The sequence below is a fragment of the Phacochoerus africanus genome, chromosome 5 (assembly GCF_016906955.1).
Source record: "Phacochoerus africanus isolate WHEZ1 chromosome 5, ROS_Pafr_v1, whole genome shotgun sequence".
Classification (NCBI taxonomy): Eukaryota; Metazoa; Chordata; class Mammalia; order Artiodactyla; family Suidae; genus Phacochoerus; species Phacochoerus africanus.
The window spans coordinates 11,279,277-11,300,233 of NC_062548.1; the positions used below are offsets into that span (position 1 = coordinate 11,279,277).

Below are 20,957 nucleotides of genomic sequence, written 5' to 3' on the forward strand. Positions count from 1 at the left end.
TGTGAATCCGACTAGTATCCATGAGGATGTGGGTTCCATCCCTGGCCTCCTTCAGTGGGTCAGGGATCTGGTGTTGCTGTGAGCTGTGCTGGAGGTTGCAGGCATGGCTCAGATCCCACATGGCTGTGGCTGTGGTGTAGGCCGGCAGCGGTAGCTCTGATTCGACTCCCTAGCCTGGGAACCTCCATGTGCCACAGGTGTGGCCCTAAAAAGCAAAAGTCTCTGTTGGCAAGGCTGTGGGGAACAGGTTTTCTCACACACTGCCAGGGACGGCCCTGGTGTGACCCCTGTCGGGGGTGGCGTGTGATCTGGCAGCTTCTATCACAAATGCAGATATACCTTTTGCGCCAACAATTCCACTTCTGGGATTTTATCGTGTTGGTAAATTGATCTACACAGTCACAGCAGCGGTTGCGTGGTCTGTAAAAACTATCGGAAATATTCCAAGTGCCATTGACAGGGCAGTGTTAAAACAAATTACAGTACTTGTGGCCACGTAAGGACTCACTGGATGACTGCAAAGAAAGAGGGAGGTGCCTCTGAATTCCTGGGTAAGGACTTCCAAGACGTGTCATTCCGTGGAAAGAAAATTCAGGTCTGTAACGGTGTATGGATTTTTTTAAAGTGCAAAATAAAAGTCTCTTTTTAAGATATGCGCAGAAAGAAACTCTGGAATGATCTATAACATACAAGGACAGGGATGAGGGGCAGTGATGGGAGAGCAGCTTTCCTCTGAATAGTTTATGGTGTGGATTTTTAACCTCGTGAGTGAAGGGCCCTGTCACAAAAGCCAACACCTTCAAGAAACAAAAACAGAGATAAGGCTGGAGCGGTGCTGCGACCGCACCCACGAGAGGTTTCCATCTGCCCCCAGACGGACGGACAGAGCCGGGTCTGGGAGGGAGGGGACGGGGCGGCGTGTGTGCGTTAGAGAGTCGGTCTCTTCTTAGAGTTTGGTTTGTGCAAGAGACAAACATCCAGACAGCAGAGGCCACGGCAGAGCAGCAGCCTCGAGGCCGAGCTTAGACCAGCAAGTGGCCGTGGGCGCTGAGCTGAGCTGGGGCCTGCCCGCCCTCTCCCCCTGCCCAGTGGGCCCCCAGGCGTCCCCCCAGGGCCACCATGCCTCCCTGGGAGGAGCCCCGGCAGAAAACTCACCGTCTTCTTCATCTTTTCCACGAAGCTGCTGTCTTTGACGGAGGAGGTCCTGGAAGACAAAAGCGTCCGATGGGCAAGGGAGGCACGTGCCGTGGAGATGGGCGTTGCAGCCCAGCATGTGCCAGTGGCCACGCCAGCGGCCACCCCTGTCCAGAGCCGGGGCTGGAAGAGGCAGGAGCGGGCTCCGAGGCCTGGGAAATCCAAGTCCAACACCTTGCAGGGCCAGGGCCTGCCTGACCAGGTACATGAGAACAACAAAGGCTCATGCTCACTCCTGGCTCATTCAGCACCACAGCCCGCGCTCCTGCAGCCTGGTCTCCCGTCCGGTCTCCACCTCACAAGGCAACCAGGAGTCTCCCAAATAAGCTGTTTGTTTTAGGGCCATACCTGCGGCATATGTGAGTTCTCGGGCTAGGGGGTCCAACCTGAGCTGTATCTCCACAGCCACAGCAATGCCAGATCTGAGTTGCAACTGTGACCTCCATTGCAGCTCACAGCAACACCAGATCCTTAACCCACTGAGCGAGGCCAGGGGTCAGACCTGCATCCTCATGGCTACCAGCCAGGTTCTTAACTCGCCGAGCCACACAGGAACCCCCAAGTAAGATTTTGGCTATGCAACTGCTCCACTCTAAAACCTTTAATGGCTCCCATGACCTCAGGACAGGGGTACACAAGTCCCTCCAGCACCTGTCCCCCGCCTCGCCTGCCGTCCCCCTCCACACACCATCCCTTCAGGATGGGCCTCAGAATTGTCAACACCATCGCCTCTGCCCAGAGCGTCCTCACCCCCCAGCCCCCTGCTCCCCTCCAGGCCCCACCTAAATAGCAACTCCCTTGGGATTCCAAAGCTCCTCGCCCCCTTCCCCTGGGGCCACACTTCCGTGTTCCCCTGTCTGTGACCCCGTCCCCTGAAAGAGCAGCGTCACTGCCCGGCACGCCTGACGGCTCTCCCACTCCCAGCTCCGGCCTCCGGCCCCCGCCTCCACGCCCTGTCCTTCTCCTCTCGGTCCTGTCCCCAGGCCTGCGGGGCTTCGGAAAGCAGCCTGGGGAGCCTCCCGGGGACTCCAGGCCCAGGACAGCAAGGCAGGCAACGCGTTCCCTTTCTCGTCGGAATCAAGGCACAAACCTGCACACTCAAATACAGCTGCTTCTGTTTCCGAGACGCTGTGAAGGGTGTGCAAGGCGAGCCCCGGCCTGGGAGACGGGAGACGAGGCCGCGGCGCACGCACACCTGACTGACCAGGGCCAGGGTTGAGAACCTAAGGGTCCCTACAAACCAGTCAGAAAGACACATAATCCAACAGAAACGCTGTCAAAAGGCTTGGAAGGTATTTCCTCAGAGCATCTGAATGGCCCAGCAATGCAGGGAATGCTGCTCGACTGGAAATGAAAACCACAGTGGGGTCTACGATGCGCCCACGGAGGGCGGCTCAAGGATGATGACAAGGTCCCCAGCAGGTGACGTTATGGAGCAACTGGAATTTCTGCATGCGGCTGGGGGAGGGCGACGGGGGGCTGGGCAGCTCGGGACCGGAGAGCCCAGTGGTTCAGTCTGCAATATGCGCCCCGCAGGGGGTGCTTTCCTGGCGCCCAAAAGACACGCGTTCTTTGCCCTTCTCACCACCCTGTGTGGCCTCCGGCGCACAGTCAAGTGTGACAGCGACGCACCCCGGCTAGACGCCTGGAGTCCCCGGAGACACGTGTTACGTGAGGGTTTTTTTGCAAAGGTGCCTGCAAAGCTGTTCAACAGGTGTTTGTAAACATGGAGACACGGAAGTTTCATGTCCAAGTCCCGGCTGGGTCTCTCACTAGGTTCATAGGTACAGGACCAATGCTGCTTTCAGGGCCTCGCTGTTAAGAAACATCACACTGGGGCCCTGGGGGAGCAGAAGCCCGGCGCCTGGCTCGGCCACGCCAGCCTCTCTCCTCCAATTCTGACGGCCCATCCCCGACCCCCCATCACCCCGGCATCCCCTGGGCAGGCCCATCCCTCCCCTCAGCAGGGCCAGGGCCAGAGCACGGATGGAGGCCCTCAGGCCTGGACCCTACCTTCCCACGCCCACTGCAACCCACACTCCAAAGGGGCCTGGGGTCTGGACATGTGACCACGCTGTGTCCTCTCAAGCCCTCTAGTGATGTGGAGCCTGAACTAGAACCTGACCTATGACGCTGTCTGGGCACTAACGCGGCGTGCTCGCCAAGACCTGCCCTTAGAGAAAGGAAGCAAGACACGCGATGACACGGGTTCCTCCACCGAGTAGCTGTGAACTGAGTCCTGAGCACATATCACCCGCTAGACATAAAACCACACCAGAGAAGCTAGTCCACGTAAGAGAAAGGAGAGACCACCGATTCAGAATCCACACCCCCAGCTTCCACTGCTCTGCCCACAAGAGCCAACCTGCCGTTCTGGTTCCTCTGTACCCCCAGACCCACCGTGGCCTGGGCCTAGAGCGTCCTTCTCTAACCCTTGCCCGCCAGCTCCTGCTCATCCCCCACCGCACAGGCGCAAGCTCCGCCCCACAGCACCTGTCAAACGTAAGGTTTTTGTCACTAGCTCCAGCCGTCTTCGTGCCCTGTTGGGGCACCCAACTCAGTGTGTGCTCGCTGCTCAGCTCGCAGCCTGGGCTTCACACTCCGGAGCCATCTGCATAGCTCTTTGCGGTTGGCACCATGCCTGGCGCCCGGCACATGGCATTTCACTGGCTTCTGGTAGTCAGTCCTGAGTCTGCCCAGTGGAAAGTTGGCCAAGGTGGCCTGAGAGGCCTTTGGAGGCTCCCCTGCCCCCTGAGAGGATCTGACCTCCATGGAAAAGCCCACTTTTCTCAAAGGACAGAGGTTTCCATAAAAGCTTCATCTCAGGTGGATGTGAGGCCTCGCTGAAGAAAGGGACCAGAGGCACCCCCAGTGCATAGTGAGCGCCCGGCTGCCCTCCCTCCACCTTCAGGTGACATGCGCCAGGGTGGGTGGGCACTGTGCCAGACTAAATGAGGCAGCCTCTACCTTCCAAGGGCAATCACCAGGCTGGGAAGGCAGCACCCAGGAAAATCAGGAGGAAGGGAAGCAGCCACACATCAGGAGCAGAGACTCGGGTCCTGGTTCTGCCACCAAGTGGGCCTGTGACTAGACAGGTCAGGCCCCTCGAGGCCTTGGATCCCTCAACTGAAAACACTGCATCTCGGCTTCTGCAGCCGCCCCGGTGCCCTGCACGGCGCCTGGAAAGGAGATTAACGCTCAGGGATAGAGAGGGTGCTCTCTGGAAGAAGAAAGCCATCCGGGTCACCCTGTGATTTCAGAGACACCCAGGGGCACAAGGTGGGATGTACGAAGACCGGTGGATGGAGCAGACGCCGTGCCACGGGGCTTCCGGGGGAGCGGCCACCGTGGCCGAAGAGACGGGGAAAGGCATCTGGGAAGCGCTGGGCACTCTTCTCATGGAGGAAGACGGCTCCCGAGAGGGGAGGCACAGAGGCCGGCAGCTGAGGGGCCCTGGATGAGGCTGGGGCAGTGGGGAGAGGAGCAGAGGGAAGCCCTCCCCCCCAGGTCTGTTTGGGGGTGTCAGAGGGCAGGCAAGATGTGCTGGGTGCCCCCCGGCCCCAGGGAGCAGGTGCTCCCGAGAAGGGCCTGCACTTCTGAAGGCCGCCGCTGGTCCCGTCATTAGCCTCAGCCCCGGGAAAGGGAGGACCCCTCCCTCAGACCCCCGAGGGGAAAAGGGAAGGCCCGTCCGAGCCGCTAGTCACTGGCCGACCCGGGCAGGTTCCCCACATCCCCAGTGGTTATAACTGGCCTGCTGGGCAGCAGTGGGACTGGGAGCGGCCTGCCCACTGTGACTCCTGGCTGGGGGCCCCCAAGCAGGTCTACACCTGGGTGCCCTCGGGTGGCTTTACCAAGCCCGTCCCCCCACAACTTCGCTCCGGGACTTGCATTGGGACCTTAGCTTTCACAGGCGGAGAAGGGGGGCGCTGGCGCCTTCCTGGTTTCCAGTCGAAACCCCCTCCTTTACAAGCAGAGAAACACGGCCGGCAAACCAGGACTGAAGGGGCCAGGGTGGCCATGCCCCAGTGAGCCCCCCAGAACCGCCCCCAAATCTGCCGGTCACCTGTACACCTGTGCCTCCAGGTGTCCCCGCCTGGGAGGAAGTTCCATGCCCTCCTGGGAGGGCTGCCCGCGGGGATGCTCTCCATAACTGACCTTGTCAGGGGGGGCTCGTCCTGCGGAGCCGAGTACACGCACCCCATGGCTTCTCACCCCAGCTCCGGGACTGAGAGGAAAGGCAGGCTGCTTTCTGGGGAACAGGCAGGGAGCCGGCGGCTAGCGAGCTGGGCTCTGTCCGCGCTCCACCAGCGCTGGCGGCAGGCGGCCCGGCCCCCGGTCGCTGAGCATCCTCCTGGACACCCGGTCCTCTCGGAAGCCCCGCCGAGCCCCCGCCCACCCACCCGCCTCGGTCCCCAGCCTGGGAATGCTGCTGCATCCGGCGGCGCCGGCAGGGAGGGCCCGGGACTCCAGGCTGAGGCCTCCCGGGAGCCCTGCACGGGGCGAGGGAAGGAGAAAACCTCTCCAACCCCGGCTCGGGTCTCCTTGGTAACTGACAATATCACAGCCCTTTCTCCCCACAACCCCCCTTTCCATTAAAAAAAAAAGAGAGAGAGAGGAAGTCGAGCCGGCTGGACAAAGCTCTTCTGGACGCGCGTTGCCATGGGAGGACGGCTCCCGTGAGGCGAGGCATCGATCCCGCCTCGGGTCACATTAAATTACATCTGCTTCCCGGCCTTCTCCCTACACCTCAACCGCGGGCAACAGAGCCCGAGATGCCGGGTCACCTGCGAGCAGAGCGGGTGCCAAAGCGGCACCCCGCCGCCTCCCGTGGCGCAGCGTGCGGGACCCGGGCAAGGCGGGCACCGCACATGTGGCTGAAACATTCCCAGGGAGGAGCCCCCTTCGGAGGAACCCAAGCTCAAGAGGCCGCAGCCGGCCCAGCACGGAGCCCAAAAGGTTCCAATGAGGGCTCCCCACACCCAACTGGGAGCCGAGTGTCTCTGGTTTGGGCTTCAGAGTCACCTGCGGCCCCGCTGGGTCGGGAAGGCGAGACGAGGGTGGACAAAAGCACTGAGTCACTTGGACAGAGATGAACCACGATGGCCCGGCCTGATTCACTTTGGTTCCAGTCCCAGGCAACGCGCAGAAGGGTTGCTGCAATTTAATTTTCTGCAGAATGGACCTGATGCCTTCCGGGACTTTTCCCTGCCCTCGGTGACACACAGGGCAGCGAGCTGCTTTTGACCAGTGCCCTCCCGAAGCCTAGAGCGGGCCGAGTTCTCCATCCCTGGGGGCAGCAGGCACCCATGATGGGAGAGGGGACAGACACACGATGACGATGGCGGCAGAGCGGGGGAGGCTGGCTGGAAGGAGCCGGTGTCTCTCCCACGGCCTGAGCTGGCCCAGAGCCTCGGGGCAGGAGGCTAATGGTTTGGAAGAGCTGCCTTTGGGGCAAAGTGGTTCGCAGGAGCTTAAGCAAAAAACAGCAGCTCTCTCCACTGACGGCCGAGAACGGGAACCAGCACCCACGGAAGGCGGTGAGGACACTGCTTCCTGTGACACTGGCCTCTGGCAGGTGGGAGCTTGAGGTGGGTGTGGGAGCCTCCCCCTGGGACTCAGGGTGCTCTGAGGCTCGGGGGCCGGCTGTTCCCCCCACATGGCTCCCCCAACAGCCTTCAACATGTATTCAGCACCGTGCTCGTCAGGACTCCACAGCCTGCGTGGCCCAGGCGGCCTGTCCCCTCTCGGGCCAGGCAGGTGCCAGTCAGGGCTGGCGCTACTGCCGAGATGGAGGCCCGGGGTACTGCTCAGGGGATCCAGCCTGTCCGGGGCAGAGAGAAAGCCACGTCCTCTGACACTGGATGACCTGGCTCTTGTCACAGAGAAAGTGGCCCTGCCATGGAGTATAATCAAAGGGAGAAGAGAGCGGGGTGGGAGGGGGACGAGGGCAGGGTGGGGGCAGCGAGGCCCCAGCCTGAGGTCCTGCTCTGGGGCTTATTCATTCTCAGCCGTGGCTAAATTGCCTCCCCTCCAATGAGCTTTGCCTTTTGTGCGACGGGGATCGGAGAAGGAAGTGTCAGAACAGCCTGTCACCGTCACCCACTGTTTCTCCGAGCCGTTGACACCTCTGCGCTGGTGCCCTGCTCACCATCTATGCCACAGACCCAGGTCGATGCCAACGCCCCCGACGACCTTCCTCCAAACTGCACTCGGGGACGTCTGCTCTCGGGGCCCTGTCCCAGCACGAGCCCTCCCTGGGCTTCCTGAGGGCTTCCCTGACCTCTGCTCTCCTGTCTCGGCTCCCTTCACGACCCCCGACTCCCTTGGGGACCTACGCCCTGGCTCTACCAAGACGCGCCCTGCCCAGAGCGGCCCTGCTCGTCCTCGGCCCGGGCTCCTGCACATGCAGCCTCTTCCCAGCCTTGTCCTCAGCCTCCCAGACTCAGCTCGGGGGTAGGGGCACCTGCAGCCTGATGTGCCCCCGAGGGAGGGATGTCCCTCCTCTGCGCCCCACCACCTGGGCTTTCCCGGCACCGTCCACTGTACCACCCGCATGACCCCCAACGCACGTGAGCCCCTGAGGACGTCGCGTGTCCCTGCCTGGCCCACAGAGGTGGGGCCCCCAGCGCCAAGTGCCTCTGATGAGGACCGGTGAGGCCAGGGGCGCTGATGCTCGGCTCCGAATCCCTTTCCCAGACAGGCCAGTCGGAGGTCTCAGGCAGCGGCTTCAACAGCAAAGCTATCCAGTCTCATCAGGGGACAGGACTGGGCCCTCGGCAGTCAGGTGGCAGCAGAAAAGCCACACCTGTGCTCGCAGGGGTAGCGTGAACACCCCGAGACCACGCTGCCTCCGCCTCCTCCTCGGATGCAGGAGGCTTCGGGCACTGCCCACCCCCGCGGCCACAGCAGCCTTTCCTCCCGCTTCTCTCCTTGTAAGAAAACTGTCATGTCCTCTCTCTGGGAAGAGCGGCCCTGAGCTGGTGTGGAAAAAAACAGCTCCCTCTCCCTCTGCTGGAAGGAGACAAGGCTGGAGAGAGGCGGCCCCGAGCCCTGCCTCCAGCTCTCCTGGCCTTTCTGGCGAGAGCGCGCGGGAAGAATGAGCTCTCGAGTGGCTTTTCGGAAGCCACCCCCAGAGGAATATCCTCAGTGAAATCCAGATTGTGGGAAACCCCAGGCAACATATGGTCCGGGTTCTTCAACAAAAATGCCTCAAGGCAATCACAGGAGGAGAAGGAAGCCCGCGGCCCTGGCACCGCGAGAAAGGGAGGCAGCCCAGCCCTGGAGGCCAGCGCGGCCTAACGCCATCGGCATGACATCCTGGAAAAGGCAAAACCACAGGGACGGAAATAAGATCAGTGGTTGCCACTGATCTGGGGTTGGGGGCTGGGGGGTGCCAACGGCGAAGGGACCTGGTGGGCGAGCTTTTTGGGGTGTGGGGTGTTTTGTATCTTGACTGTAACACTGGTTACACAATTGCACACACCTATCAGGCTTCATCAAACTACATGCTTCTTTTGGCTCTTTTTAGGGCCGCACCTGAGGCACAAGGAGGTTCCCAGGCTAGGGGTCGAACAGGAACTATAGCTGCTCGCCCCAGGCTAGGGGTCGAACAGGAACACAGCCACGGCAACTCGGGATCTGAGCCGCATCTGCGACCTACACCACAGCTCATGGCAACACCGGGTCCTTAACCCACTGAGAAAGGTCAGGGATCAAACCTGCACCCTCGTGGATGCTAGTCAGATTCGTTTTTGCTGAGCCACGACGGGAACTCCCACCTGTACACTTTAAAAAAGTGAATTTTACTCTATGCAAATGACACCTCGACTACCACGGACCCCTCAAGACACTTAGAAGATTTAGTCATCAGCTGCAAAGCACAGATTAAGAGCCTGAACTTAAGAAAAAAAAAAAAATGGTTTAAAGACCTGATCAGTCACTCAGGGAGCTATGAACGATGCCAGCTGGGTATGGGATGACACTGAGGCGTTCTGTGGACTTTCAGGGCTGAGGGGCATGGCGCCGTGTAAGGTTTAAAACAGGGAGTCCTTGAATTTGAGAGGACTGAGTTCCTACTTCCATAAAATTCCACAGGAAATATTTCATAATTCAGATGAATTACATGATTAATTATAAAATTATATGTTTGAAGACAATCCGGGAACCGTGGGGAGGGGGGAGGGAAACGGGCCTGGCTGGGAGCGGACAGTTGCTAAAACCGGGTGATGAGCCCCATGCTTTCTGATGCTGGAAATGCTGCATAAGCACGCAGGTGCCAGGTGAAGCAGAGCTGGGGTGGAGGGTGCTTCCCGGGGCTGTAAGCACAGCAGAGGCTGCGGTGCAGGCCCCGTCTCAAAAAAAGGCCCTGCTCGGACCCCGCCACGGCTGACAGGGGTCATTCTGAGCCCAGTTTGGCCAGGTTGTCTTTTTAAAAAAAAATTTTTTTTTCTCCCCCAAAAGAAGCTATGTCTGAGGTTAAAACTTGAGGTGAAATTACCGGATTCTTTAAAAAACAAAAACAAAAAAACAAAACGAAACCCAGAACTGATAGGTTTTTCAATGAAAGCATATTACCTATTTAATAATTCACATTTTAAAACTAGAATTCTTCGGTGTGGCACATTCATTTGACGCTGGTTTTACAATGGAAAACGCGGAGGATCCCTTCGAATCATGAATTCTGCTGCTGTGAACCTGCCAGGCTTTCAATGTTCTAATTTAAAAATCGAAAAAATATGCAGGTAAGCCGCAGCCAGCCTGTGAGCCCCCCGTGCCTTGGAGGCAGACAGACACCCGCACAGATTTGGCGTTTACTAATTCAACCGCCTGTCTCTGAGCATCTTCACGCAGGCCCTGTGCTCACAGAGGGACCCAGAGAGGAACGGGGATGTTATCTCTGCCCTGTGGGAGCAGAAACATCCACAAATTGCCACCCAACAAGAGGGGTGCCGTATTCCCTGTGTGAGAAAAAACTTTGTGGGGGCACAAGGGGATCCCGAACTTGGGACTCCTGTGGGAGCCACCATCCTGCGGGCTCCCTTCCATCCGGAGCTCCCTGGTCTGGAGGCTCTGCCCAGGGATGGCGAGCTGGGGAGCGAGTGGGAGTGGAGCTCAAAGAATGACTTCAAACGTCATCAGGATTATTACAGAGAGAACGCGAGGCCGGTAACTGCTCCTCTTTAACAAGCCTTTAAACGCTCTTACTAACCCTTCCAAAGATCTCCCCAGGGGGATAAAAACCAGGTTCACACAGTAGGAGGCTCGATAATGAAAAGACGCTGATGCATCGACAGATTCCAATCCCGACTGAAATCCCGGCAGGTGTTCTTGTTGGTTTGTCTTGGTGGACCCTGTCAAGGCGACTCCAAGAGAAGCGGAAATGCCAAGGACCCAAAAAAGCCGAGAGAAGCTTAAGAAAGAGGAACAAACCTGGAGGACTTGGACCACCAGATGCCAAGTCAAGAGTCACTGTAAAACCAGACAAAACACAGCCGTGCGGTTACTGGTGAAAGGACGGGAAACAGATCAACAGAACAAGGAATCCAGGAACCGGCCCCCATCTATATGGTCACCTGATTTACATCCACAGCGAGGCTTCAGTGCAGCGAGAAAAGAACAACCTTTTTTAATAACGGTGCTAGGAGTTCCCACCGTGGCACAAAGGGACCGGTGGCATCTCTGCAGTGCCAGGATGCAGGTTTGATCCTGGGCCCAGCACAGGGATCCAGTGTTGCCCCAGCTGTGGCACAGGTTGCAACTGTGGCTTTGGATCTGATCCCTGGCCCGGCAACTCCACATGCCGGGGGACGGCCGAAAACTAACTAAGGAACTGGCCCTGGATCGAGAGGATGGAGAGCCATAAGGAAACAAACGAGTCTCGAAGCGCTGTGACAGTGTGCCCGCCAAAATCAATTTCGGCTGGTTGGCAGGCGAAAGTATAAAAGCTACAGGAGTGACGCTTTCAGAAGGAAAACTCAAAAGAGCAGCTTTACGACCTCAAGATAAGGTTTCTTAAATGGGATGTAAAAGCCTTACCAATAAAAGTGAAGGCCAACCAAAATGTCAACGAATTGGAGTAGTTTGAGGCAAGAACTTCTGATCATCAAAAGACACTCTTAAAAGAGGAAAAAGGCAAGTTACAGAAAAATACTGGCCACACATGGACACCTAACAAAGGATTTGAATCTGGACTATATGAACCGCTGTGACAAATCAACGAGGCCACTAACGCCACAGAAAAAAAAAATGGGCAAGGTCTTGAATGGACCTTCACAACAGGTATCTCGGCGGTCAAAAAAATCACACGAAAGGGTCATCAGACTTTAAAACAGATCCCACCACAGGCCCATTAGATTGGCTAAAATACAAAAGGTGGCAGAAGCTGGAGTTCCTGTCGCGGCACAGTGGAAACGAATCCGACTGGGAACCATGAGGTTGCGGGTTCGATGCCTGGCCTTGCTCAGTGGGCTAAGGATCTGGCATTGCCATGAGCTGTGGTGTAGGTCACAGACGCGGCTCGGATCCCGAGTTGCTGTGGCTACAGCTCCGATTGGACCCCTAGCCTGGGAACCTCCATATGCCGCAGGTGCGGCCCTAAAAAGGCAAAAAAAAAAAAACAAAAAAAAAAGAAAAAGTGACAAGTTGGTGAGGATGGGAAGCGGCTGACCCCCTGCATGCCAGGGGTGGGACTGGACGCTGGTACCAGCACGCGGGAAATCCAGCCACTTCTAACAGAGGTGCGTGTGGGCCTTCCCGCAGACCCCCGATGCCACATCCACCACGCACCTGGCGGAGCTAAGGCCACACGCACCTGCCTGTTCCCTGCAGGACCGCTGGCAATAGCGCCTCAGGCTGGAAGCCATCTAACGGGCCGTGACCATCGGAATGAATAAATAGCGGCTTACTGCCACGACAGAATAATATGAATGACAGCACACGTTATGCAGCAATGAGAGAGCTGTGGCTAAACCTGAAAAAAGTGTTGAGAAAGAGGCCGATGAAGACACCACCTGAGGCACAGACACTTGTCTCCATCACGGGATGTCGGGAGGGCAGGCGACCTGGGAGGCAGTGAGACTGGAGGGGCCCGAGGGGCCGTTTCTTAGGTGAATGTGTTCATTTGGTGACAAGCACTCAATCCCGGCGCTTAGGATCTGTCCACTTCTACGTCCCCACGTTCTGTGCTTCAGTGAAAAACTTAGGAACAAAGACCCAAGGAGGCCACGGAGGAGGCCACCAAGGCCTTCCAGAACCGACCTGCCCCTGAGCCCTCCCTGGTCTCCGGCTCCCTGTCGGCCCTGAGACCAGCGGGCAGGTGAAGGGCTCCCTCGGCCCCGGGGAAAGACATGTCGCTGTCTTCCTGCTGGCGCCTCACTCTCCCTTTTACCAACCCCAGCCTCACGGCTTGCGAGGGGTCCAAACCTCTTAGATGTGGGGTTTGCCCGGCTCCCCTGCCCCATCTAGCCACTCCCCGGGGACTCCGCGACGTCCACCCGGTCCCTCCTTCTTTCCTTCCCAACCTGAGCCTGCACCTCGGCTCCACCTCCCCTTCAACTAACCGTCCCTCCCGCTTCTCTGTGCCCAACCAGCCCTGGGTCCCTCCGACTGTGCCTTCACTGTCCTTGCCGCTGGGGACCCTCTTGTCAGGCTCATCACCTCCCTCTGGACCCCTTACTGGAACAACCCTGCCCCCTGCATCCTGCCTCCTGAAGGCCCTGCATCCATCCCCCAGCCGGGGCCCTTCTGACGCCAGGGCGGCATCGTTTCACTGGTCTAGAGGACCCTCTGCAAGCGGGGCTCCCACCTGCCTTGTCCACCGCCCCGCACCCGTCCCAAACACAAACCCCGTCCCACAATCGGAGCACTGCCACCCACACGGCCCGGCCCTCCTCGCCCCCGGGCCACAGCCGACTCCACCCACAGACCAACCCAAAGGCGCCTCAGAGCCGCCCGCCCTGCGCTCCCCAGCTCCCCGGCTCCGGCGACGCCAGAGGAATCTCTTCCCAGGACTGCCCCTCCCAGGGGACCGGAAGGCGGGCCTCCGCTTCACGGGCCCGTCGCAAGGGCTCATCCGTCTGATGGGACGAGCCCCAGGCCGGTCCCCGGGATCTCTGGCCGGGTCCCGCACCGCCCCTTTAGCAGGCAGAGGTGCTTCGCCCGCAGCACTCCAGTCCCACAGGGCCGCGCCTGAGCAGGAACCTGCCCCCGGGGGAGGATTCGGGCAAAGTCTCCTCCGACTGGTGTGTTAAACCCTTGCCCATCCCCGCCGCTGAGGGCAAGGACTGCCTGGAGTACCTGCCAGCACAGATGCTTGCCCAGCCCAGAGTGCCATCCTGGCCCGGGTGCATCTGCAGGCAGCGGCTACGGGCTGAGTCGAGCCCCCACGGATCACTGTCCCCTGCCTGGTGGGTGAGGGAGGCTCTGTGCTGTGGCCAGAACCACGTGTGTTCACTGAAACTGCAAGTGGGCAGGACAACAATGAGGCCACAGAGCAGGAGGTCCCGCTGGAGGGCCTCTCTGAGTCTCCGTTTCCTCCCCTTTGAAAGAGGAAGATTAACGACTTCTTTCAGAGACAGAAGGCCACGTATGGCAAGTCGGGGAGATGGGGCTGTGGAGTCTGCAGATCTGGTTTCAAAGGCAACGCTGGAGTTCCCGTCATAGCTCAGTGGAAACGAATCCGACTAGGAACCATGAGGCTGCGGGTTCGATGCCCGGCCTCGCTCAGCGGATTAAGGATCTGGTGTTGCCGTGAGCTGGGGTGTAGGTCACAAATGCAGCTCGGATCCTCTGTTGCTGTGGCTGTGGTGTAGGCTGGCAGCTGTAGCTCCAATTGGACCCCTTGCCTGGGAACCTCCATGCGGTGCAGGTGCGGCCCTAAAAAGACAAAAAAAAAAAAAAAAAAAGGCAGCGCTGCTACTTCTAAGTGAGGTGGCCTCGGGCAAATGCCTCAATCCCCAGCACCTCAGTTTCCTTCTCTGTGAAATGGGGTAATAACGGTGTCTTCGAAGGGCTCTTATAAGCCTGCAGATGACATTAATAACAAGGATAAACACACGGCGTCTGTGGGCTCGGAGGCACCGGGCTGGGCACAGAGCTCTATGGTGGATTATGCCATTTAATTTTTACAACCCTAGGAGGTAAGTTCTGTTATCATCGCCGATTTACAGTTGAGTTTAATCAAAAAGATTAAGGGGAGGCAAAAGTCACACGGCTAAGACAGGGGCAGAGTCGGGATTCAAACCTTCAGTCCCCAGCTTCAGGGCCCAGGACCTAACGCCTCGCGAGGAAAGCTCCCCGGCCTGGCGGGGCTCGGGGCGGTCCACGTGACAGAGCGAGGGCCGGGAAGGGACTGAAACACACAGGCTGGCGTCGTTAGGATTATGCGGAAGGGAATCATCACTGCCGCAGCCTGGCAAAGAGGGACAATTAGAACCTGCAAAACACAACTCCGGGGTTTTGTTTCAAGTCCATCTTGTGAGGCCGGAGACCTTGGTGGCGGGGAGGACGGGAGTGCCGAGCCCTCCTGTCGCACAGGCCGAGGACACCTCCATCTTACAGACAGGGAGACGCAGGGGCCCCCCTCAACTGGGACCTGGGTGCTGGTCCCCTTATCGTGAGTGCCATACCTTTTCACCAAAAATACTTGGCCACGCCAGGAACATCCCTGTTCAGCCCCGGCTGGAACAGGCTGGCGCCAGCTCACCTGCCCGGCCTCCCGTCCCTCTGGTCCTCGGCCAGCAAAGCCCTCGCAGCCTCGGGGTGTGGCCCCCGCAGCAGCAGCACGGCCCACCTTGCCGGTCCCTCCCTCCAGGGGGGACTTCCTTCTTGGAGCTCTCAGAGCCCTGTCTCCTGGCCACCCAGCCTCTCTTCATACCGTGCAATGAGGCTGCCCTCCCTGCCATGTGGGCACTGCTGTCACAAGGAAGCCCTGATTAGATAACGCATGCGAAAGCACTTCATAAACTGTCTTTAAAAACGACCTTTCAATGTCCTGACTTTGAGCCTCATTACTGTAAAGGCCATCTCTGCATCCCTGTAGCGCGCCCAGGGCAGCGCGGGCACTAAACACTTTCTGGTACAGACACTAAGTGGCTACCGGGTGGCAGGACCCGCGCTAGGTGACGTCAACACCAGACTGCCTGCCAGTCTGGTCACGGAAGCTCAGTGTGGGCACTGAGACGAGAGGAGGAGAAACGGTTTCCTCTTTTCTTGTCGCGAATGAAAAAGATTGAAAGGAAATTGCAAAAGGAGCGGTCGCCTTGCTCCCGGGCCTGCGGACAGCACCTCTACGAGCCCGGGTTTACGAAAGGAAAGATTGAGGGTCTGGAGTGGGATATTAATGAACTCGGCGCCAGCGCCCCTGCTGCCTCGGTGCTTGACCTTGAAGGCTGCTGACCTTGAGGGCCGTGAGCCTCAGGCTACCTCTCGGCAGGGGCCCTTCTTCTCTGCATGGTTCCTGTGACGTCTGAACAAGCACTGGTATCAAAGGACCTTGAAGGCCGAGGTGCAGCGTGAGCATGACAGCTGGTTAAGCAGACCCGAAGAAGAGGCCGCCAGCCAGCCAAACTCGAGACTCGGGCCAAGAGGCCACAAGGGATCCTGCATCTCTAGCTGCTCACTCCTGCCCCAGGCCCAGGCCCAGGGCACTGCTGGGATGGCAGAGGCCTGCTCTGGAGGGATCCTGCGCGGTGTCACTTACGTGGTCTCAATTTTGGTGAATTCGGGGACTTCGTCTTTTTTCTTTCTGAAGACAAACCAGTAGGTCAGGAGACCCACGATGAGAGAAAACAGGACCATGTCTGTGGCGCTGAAAAGGGACACTTCTTCAGCCACCATCTCGGACGCGGTGGCGCCAGCATCCACGTTGGAGTCCCCCATGCTGATCACGAAACTGTTAGGAGAGAGAGATGACAGACATCAGCAGGGAGGGACAGGGCCTGCCTGAGGCCTGCTGGGGAGCCCCGGAGGCCCCGGCCTGGGCCTCGTGCCCCAGAGGCTGCAGCAACAGACGGAGCATGGGCGCGGGGCTGCCGGCCGAGGCAGGGTGCAGCTGCAGCCTCGGATGGGAATGACAAGAGTATGTGGCCCGGCCGGCATCTGTGCAGCCCTGGGCGCAGGCTCCAGGGGGACCGGGCCCCCTATGAACATAGAACACAGACTCCGGCCCCACGAGGACACAGCAGAGAGAGGAGTCACTTCACAGCAAGCCCTTTCTTAGCCATGCGGCCCGGCCAGGATGGCCCGAACCCCGCACATTCCAAAGGTCTTCAAGAGTGGCCCCTGGAGGGCTCCTGGGATATAACCTCTGAGCCCCTGGAATGTGCCACCTGATAAGAGTATCTCCACACGCCTGAGACCTTGGGTTGTGCAGAGGGTTTAGACTAATGATGTGGTTCAGAGGAACATCCGGGGCTCTGAATCGCACACTGCTGTGGCCTCCAGGGTGCCGGAGATGGAGCAGGTGGCTTAGACAGGTGCCTCTGAGGCTGACTCCCAGTAAAATCCCTGGGGGTGGCTTCCCTGGATGGCAACACTTTCTATGTGATGCCACTTGTGGTTGCTGGGAGACTTACGTGGTGTCATGTGACTCCACTGGCCAAGAACTGGAAGTTCCTGCCTCGTTCCTCCTAGACCTACAGTGTCTTTCTTTTGTGGATTTTGGTCTGTTTCCTTCTGCCGTAATAAACCATAACTGGGAGTAAAACAGCTTTTCTGAGTTATCTGAGTCCTGCTGAACCACTGAACCAGAGGGTCTCAGGGACCCCCACCACACCTACCTACTCAGCTGCCTTGAAAGGTGCCCAACTGGCCCTTCCACCATGGACGCCTTGCAGGTACGGAGCTGTGAGTCCATCAAGGCTTCTGCCTCTCATCCCCATGGCTGGGCACAGCTGACATCTGCATCTTGCCTTTTGCAATCACTGCTCTCACAGAGTGGGCTGCTCTTGCTGCAACTGTGAGCCCAGACGTGGTCAGGAATGTCTTAGTCAGAGCCCAGCAACTCAGGCAATGGGAAGTTACTTCATATCTGGCTTCCGTTAGCTGTCACTGCCTCTGGGAAACCACACAGTGGGCCCCCGCAGCTAGAGCACCTGAGCATCCAGGGGCCGGGCACCAGCCCTGCCATCCTGTGCAACCTGCCCGGAATGGACCATTCAGGATGGCCCCCGAGCTGGCTTCTTGCTTCATCACTCATCTGAGGTACTTTCCTAGAGGCTGAGTTTCTGAGATCATCTCAACTTACCCTTCTAGATCTCTGATATTAAAAGACACACTTAACCCTGGAGCCCCGAGAAAACTGTCTGTAATTAAGTATTAATTTTATAAGTAAACACGATGCATATTCAAGGTTAGTCACGTCTTTCTCTCCTGTCACCACTGGTCATGCCCACATGTTTTCTGTCATGGGGACGTGGAGGGGACCTGTTCCACAGGCCTGGGATGCGAAAGGCCCTCAGAGCTCGGCTGGAAGCAGCTCTGGTTCTGGCCAGGACTGATGTGCTGACGAGGGAGAGCTCCCAGCTGCCGCCCCTCACATTGCAGCAGTCAGTGGACGCCTGCCCCTGTGCCCCCGCCTTTTGGAATCCGGCTGACCAGGCCCTTCCTTTACTGATGGGGGCGGGGCCGGGGGCTAATGCCCATGAAACTGAATGACTGTTTCTTGACATGCCTGCTAGTTGACTGCATCACGCAGAAGAGGAAGCTCGGCCCTGGAGGAGGAGTCCGAATGACGGTGCCGCAGAGCGAGGGGAACTGCACGAACTTTACTCAACCCTTTTCTTTCTTTTCTGTTTGTTTGTTTGTTTTAGTTTGCTTTTGCTTGCTATTTTTGGGCTGTGCCCACGGCATGTGGAAGCTCCTGGGCCAAGGATCGAACCTGCCACCACAGCAGCAAGCCAAGTCGCTGCGGTGACAATGCCAGATTCTTCACCGGGTGAGCCACCAGGTAACTCCTCACAACCCTGTCCTAACAACCTGTGGCTCAAGCCACCCAAACTGCTGCCAGAGACGCCTTACGAGCTGTTCTCCACCCAGGAGCCAGAGGGAGCCTTTGCAAATGCAGGTCAGAGCATGCTACCTCCCTTAATCAAAACCCTCAAACGGCTTCATGTCATACTGTGCACAACATCTAATGTCCCACGCCAGTCAATGAGCCCCATTTGGCCTGGCCCCTGGACCACTCCCACCCCGTTTCGCACTGCTCTGGCCAGCCTCCCAGCTACTCCTCAAGCCTCCAGGCCTGCTCGTGCCTCAGGGCCTTTGCACCTGTTAAGACAGCTGCCTGGACTCTCTTCCAGTTATGAGCAGGGCTCCCTCCCTCGCTTCATTCAGGTCTCCACTCAGTGGTCACCATCTCAGAGAGACGTGGCCTCGCTATAGTGTCTGGTCACTCTCCCCGCGCTTCCCCCGTCACAGCCCTGATCACTCGCTGGCAGTATGTTATTTACACATTTCCCCCGCTGGCCGTCACCCTCACTACAGGGTCAGTCCCCAGGGGCCAATAATGGGCGTCAGACGGAGCAGCTCGTTGAGTGAACAAGCATGGGATTCTAGGGTAACTGGGCGGGCAAAGCGCAGCACGCAAATCATAACCCGAAAAGCAGGACACGGAGCCAGGACGACGACGGGGCGTGCGGCTGTGTTCCCTCTTCTCCACTCTCCCTCCACCTCCGACACCTGTGCTTTTGCTGCCTCCTTCGGCATCTCGGGCCTCTCCCTTTGAGCCCAGTCAGGACACCACCAGTCCCCACCCTGCTGCAGAGATGAGCAGGTGCTCGGAATGTGGCTGAGCCCCCGCAGCAGGTGCACAGACCTGAGGACACCACGGGTCTGAAAGTGTCCCCAGCAGCTTTGACGTCGGACAGACACGGGCTGTAGAAGGGGGAAGAGAGGATGCTGGAGACCAGCGGATCCACAACGGGGAGTCGGGGGCCCCAAGAGGTTAAGCGGCTCACCTGAGCGGCACAACAAGGGGCACCAGCTTCCCAGGGGAGGGCTGGGCTCCCTACCCATCTAAGTGGGGGGGGGCAGTAGACCCGGGTCTCGCCCCTGCTCTGCCGTGAGATCCGAGGGAAGAACAGTCCTGGAGGCACCCCCGTATCAGACACATGGTGGGAGGAGGGGCTGGCAGGCTGGCACAAAGGAAGCCAACCTGGGAGGAAAAACACCCCTACGTCTCCCACTAGATCCGAGCAGCATGCATGGGCGCTGAAGCTGAGAAAAAGCTTTAAATCCATTATTACAACCTCACTTAAACCATTGGTGCTTAAACACCCACGAACTCGCCCACCCACCTCTCCAGCCTGCATCTCTACCACTGCCCACAGGGTGACCCTCCACTTGCTTCCTGGCTCAGACCTCAGGCTCGACCGTCACTTCCTGGGCTCACACTTCCCTGACACAGGGCCTGGCACATCAGTTAGTACGTGACAACTCCCGTACAATGAACAGAGTCCATGAATTCACTACAACACTCAGAATGTAACATCTACATGAACCACTAACAGGACGCAGGCAGACCAAAAAAGAAATGTGGGGCGGAAGGAGTTCCCGCTGTGGCTCAGTGGGTTAAGAACCCGACTAGTAACCAGGAGGATGTGGATTCAGTTCCTGACCTTGGTGAGTGGATCGCAGATGTGGCTCGGATCCGGTGTTGCTGAGGCTATGGCGTAGGCTTTCAGCTGCAGCTCCAATTCAATCCTTAACCTGGGAACTTTCATATGTCATAGGTACAGCAATGGAAAAAAAAAAAGAATGAAAGAAAGAAGCAAATTTGGGGCTGGGAGTGTGCCCATGTAGCACACTCAGGTCCCCAAACAAATCCTCCAGGACACAAAAGATCAGCCAAGTAGGTCTACCTCACCCCGAACAGAACAGATCTGATCTGATCTTTTATTACAAATTAGGTCTGTATCTTAGGTTTTCACTTGTATCATAAAAGACAATGTACATACAGAAAGAGGCATGGATAGATAGACAGGTGCTATGTCTCCTAAATTTCACCAATTAGCCGGTTCCCACTGAGGCCGAAGGCCAAAGGCAGCGACTCCAGTCTCCAGGCACCCTGATAACCTACAGAGCAAGATGGACAAAATGCTGGCTGCCCAGGCCAAGGGCAAGGAGAGAACTCTGCCAGCGTCTGAAAGGGCAAATGAGGCAAGATCAGAAGGGTTTTTCCTCCATCTGACTGTTTACAACACCGGAGCATAAAATCATCCTCCAGGAAGTACTTTCGGTTGCCTTTGCTTCTGGCCAGTAATTGACTGATCAGCCAAGCTGGCGCTGATGTCACACCGAGCCGGTCATGGATGCAAAACAGGAAGGCAGCCAGCAAGCAATCGAGTCGTCCCCTTCCGCGTGCACCCCGCCCAGGCAAACAGTCACTGTCACCTCCAGGCAGCCCAGACCCCCAAGCTGCAGAGGGAGCAGGGCCTGCTCAGTGCCACAAACCTCGGTCAAGGTTCAGTGGCTTCAAGACAAGGGAAAACCCTCAGGGAAAGCTACCCCGCTCTTCCTTAACAGCTTATCCCCCAGAGCCTGAGGGATGCCCACGGAAAGCGCCTCCCCACAGCAGCCTGCTGACGCACTGCTCAAAAGAGCAGCTGGGGAGTTCCCGTCGTGGCGCAGCAGGAACGAATCTGACTGGGATCCATGAGGACACAGGTTCGACCCCTGGCCTCACTCAGTGGGTTGCTGTGAGCTGTGGTGTAGGTCACAGACGTGGCTTGGATCTGGCGTTGCTCTGGCTGTGGCGGAGGCCAGAA

At 58.1% G+C, this 20,957-nt stretch overlaps 1 protein-coding gene across 4 annotated transcripts in view; it reads right to left on the minus strand.

Moving 5' to 3' along the window:
• Positions 1–20,957, minus strand: part of LOC125127177 (NADPH--cytochrome P450 reductase) — a 62,130-nt gene that overhangs the window by 9,448 nt on the left and 31,725 nt on the right. For all 4 annotated transcript variants that reach the window (XM_047779822.1, XM_047779823.1, XM_047779821.1 and 1 more), the window contains exons 2-3: positions 15,893–16,084; positions 1,156–1,204 (exon numbers count right to left, since the gene is read on the minus strand). In XM_047779822.1, coding sequence (XP_047635778.1) covers positions 1,156–1,204; positions 15,893–16,071 — 228 coding nt within the window. In that variant the 5' untranslated portion in view covers positions 16,072–16,084. The remainder of the gene's footprint in view (positions 1–1,155; positions 1,205–15,892; positions 16,085–20,957) is intronic.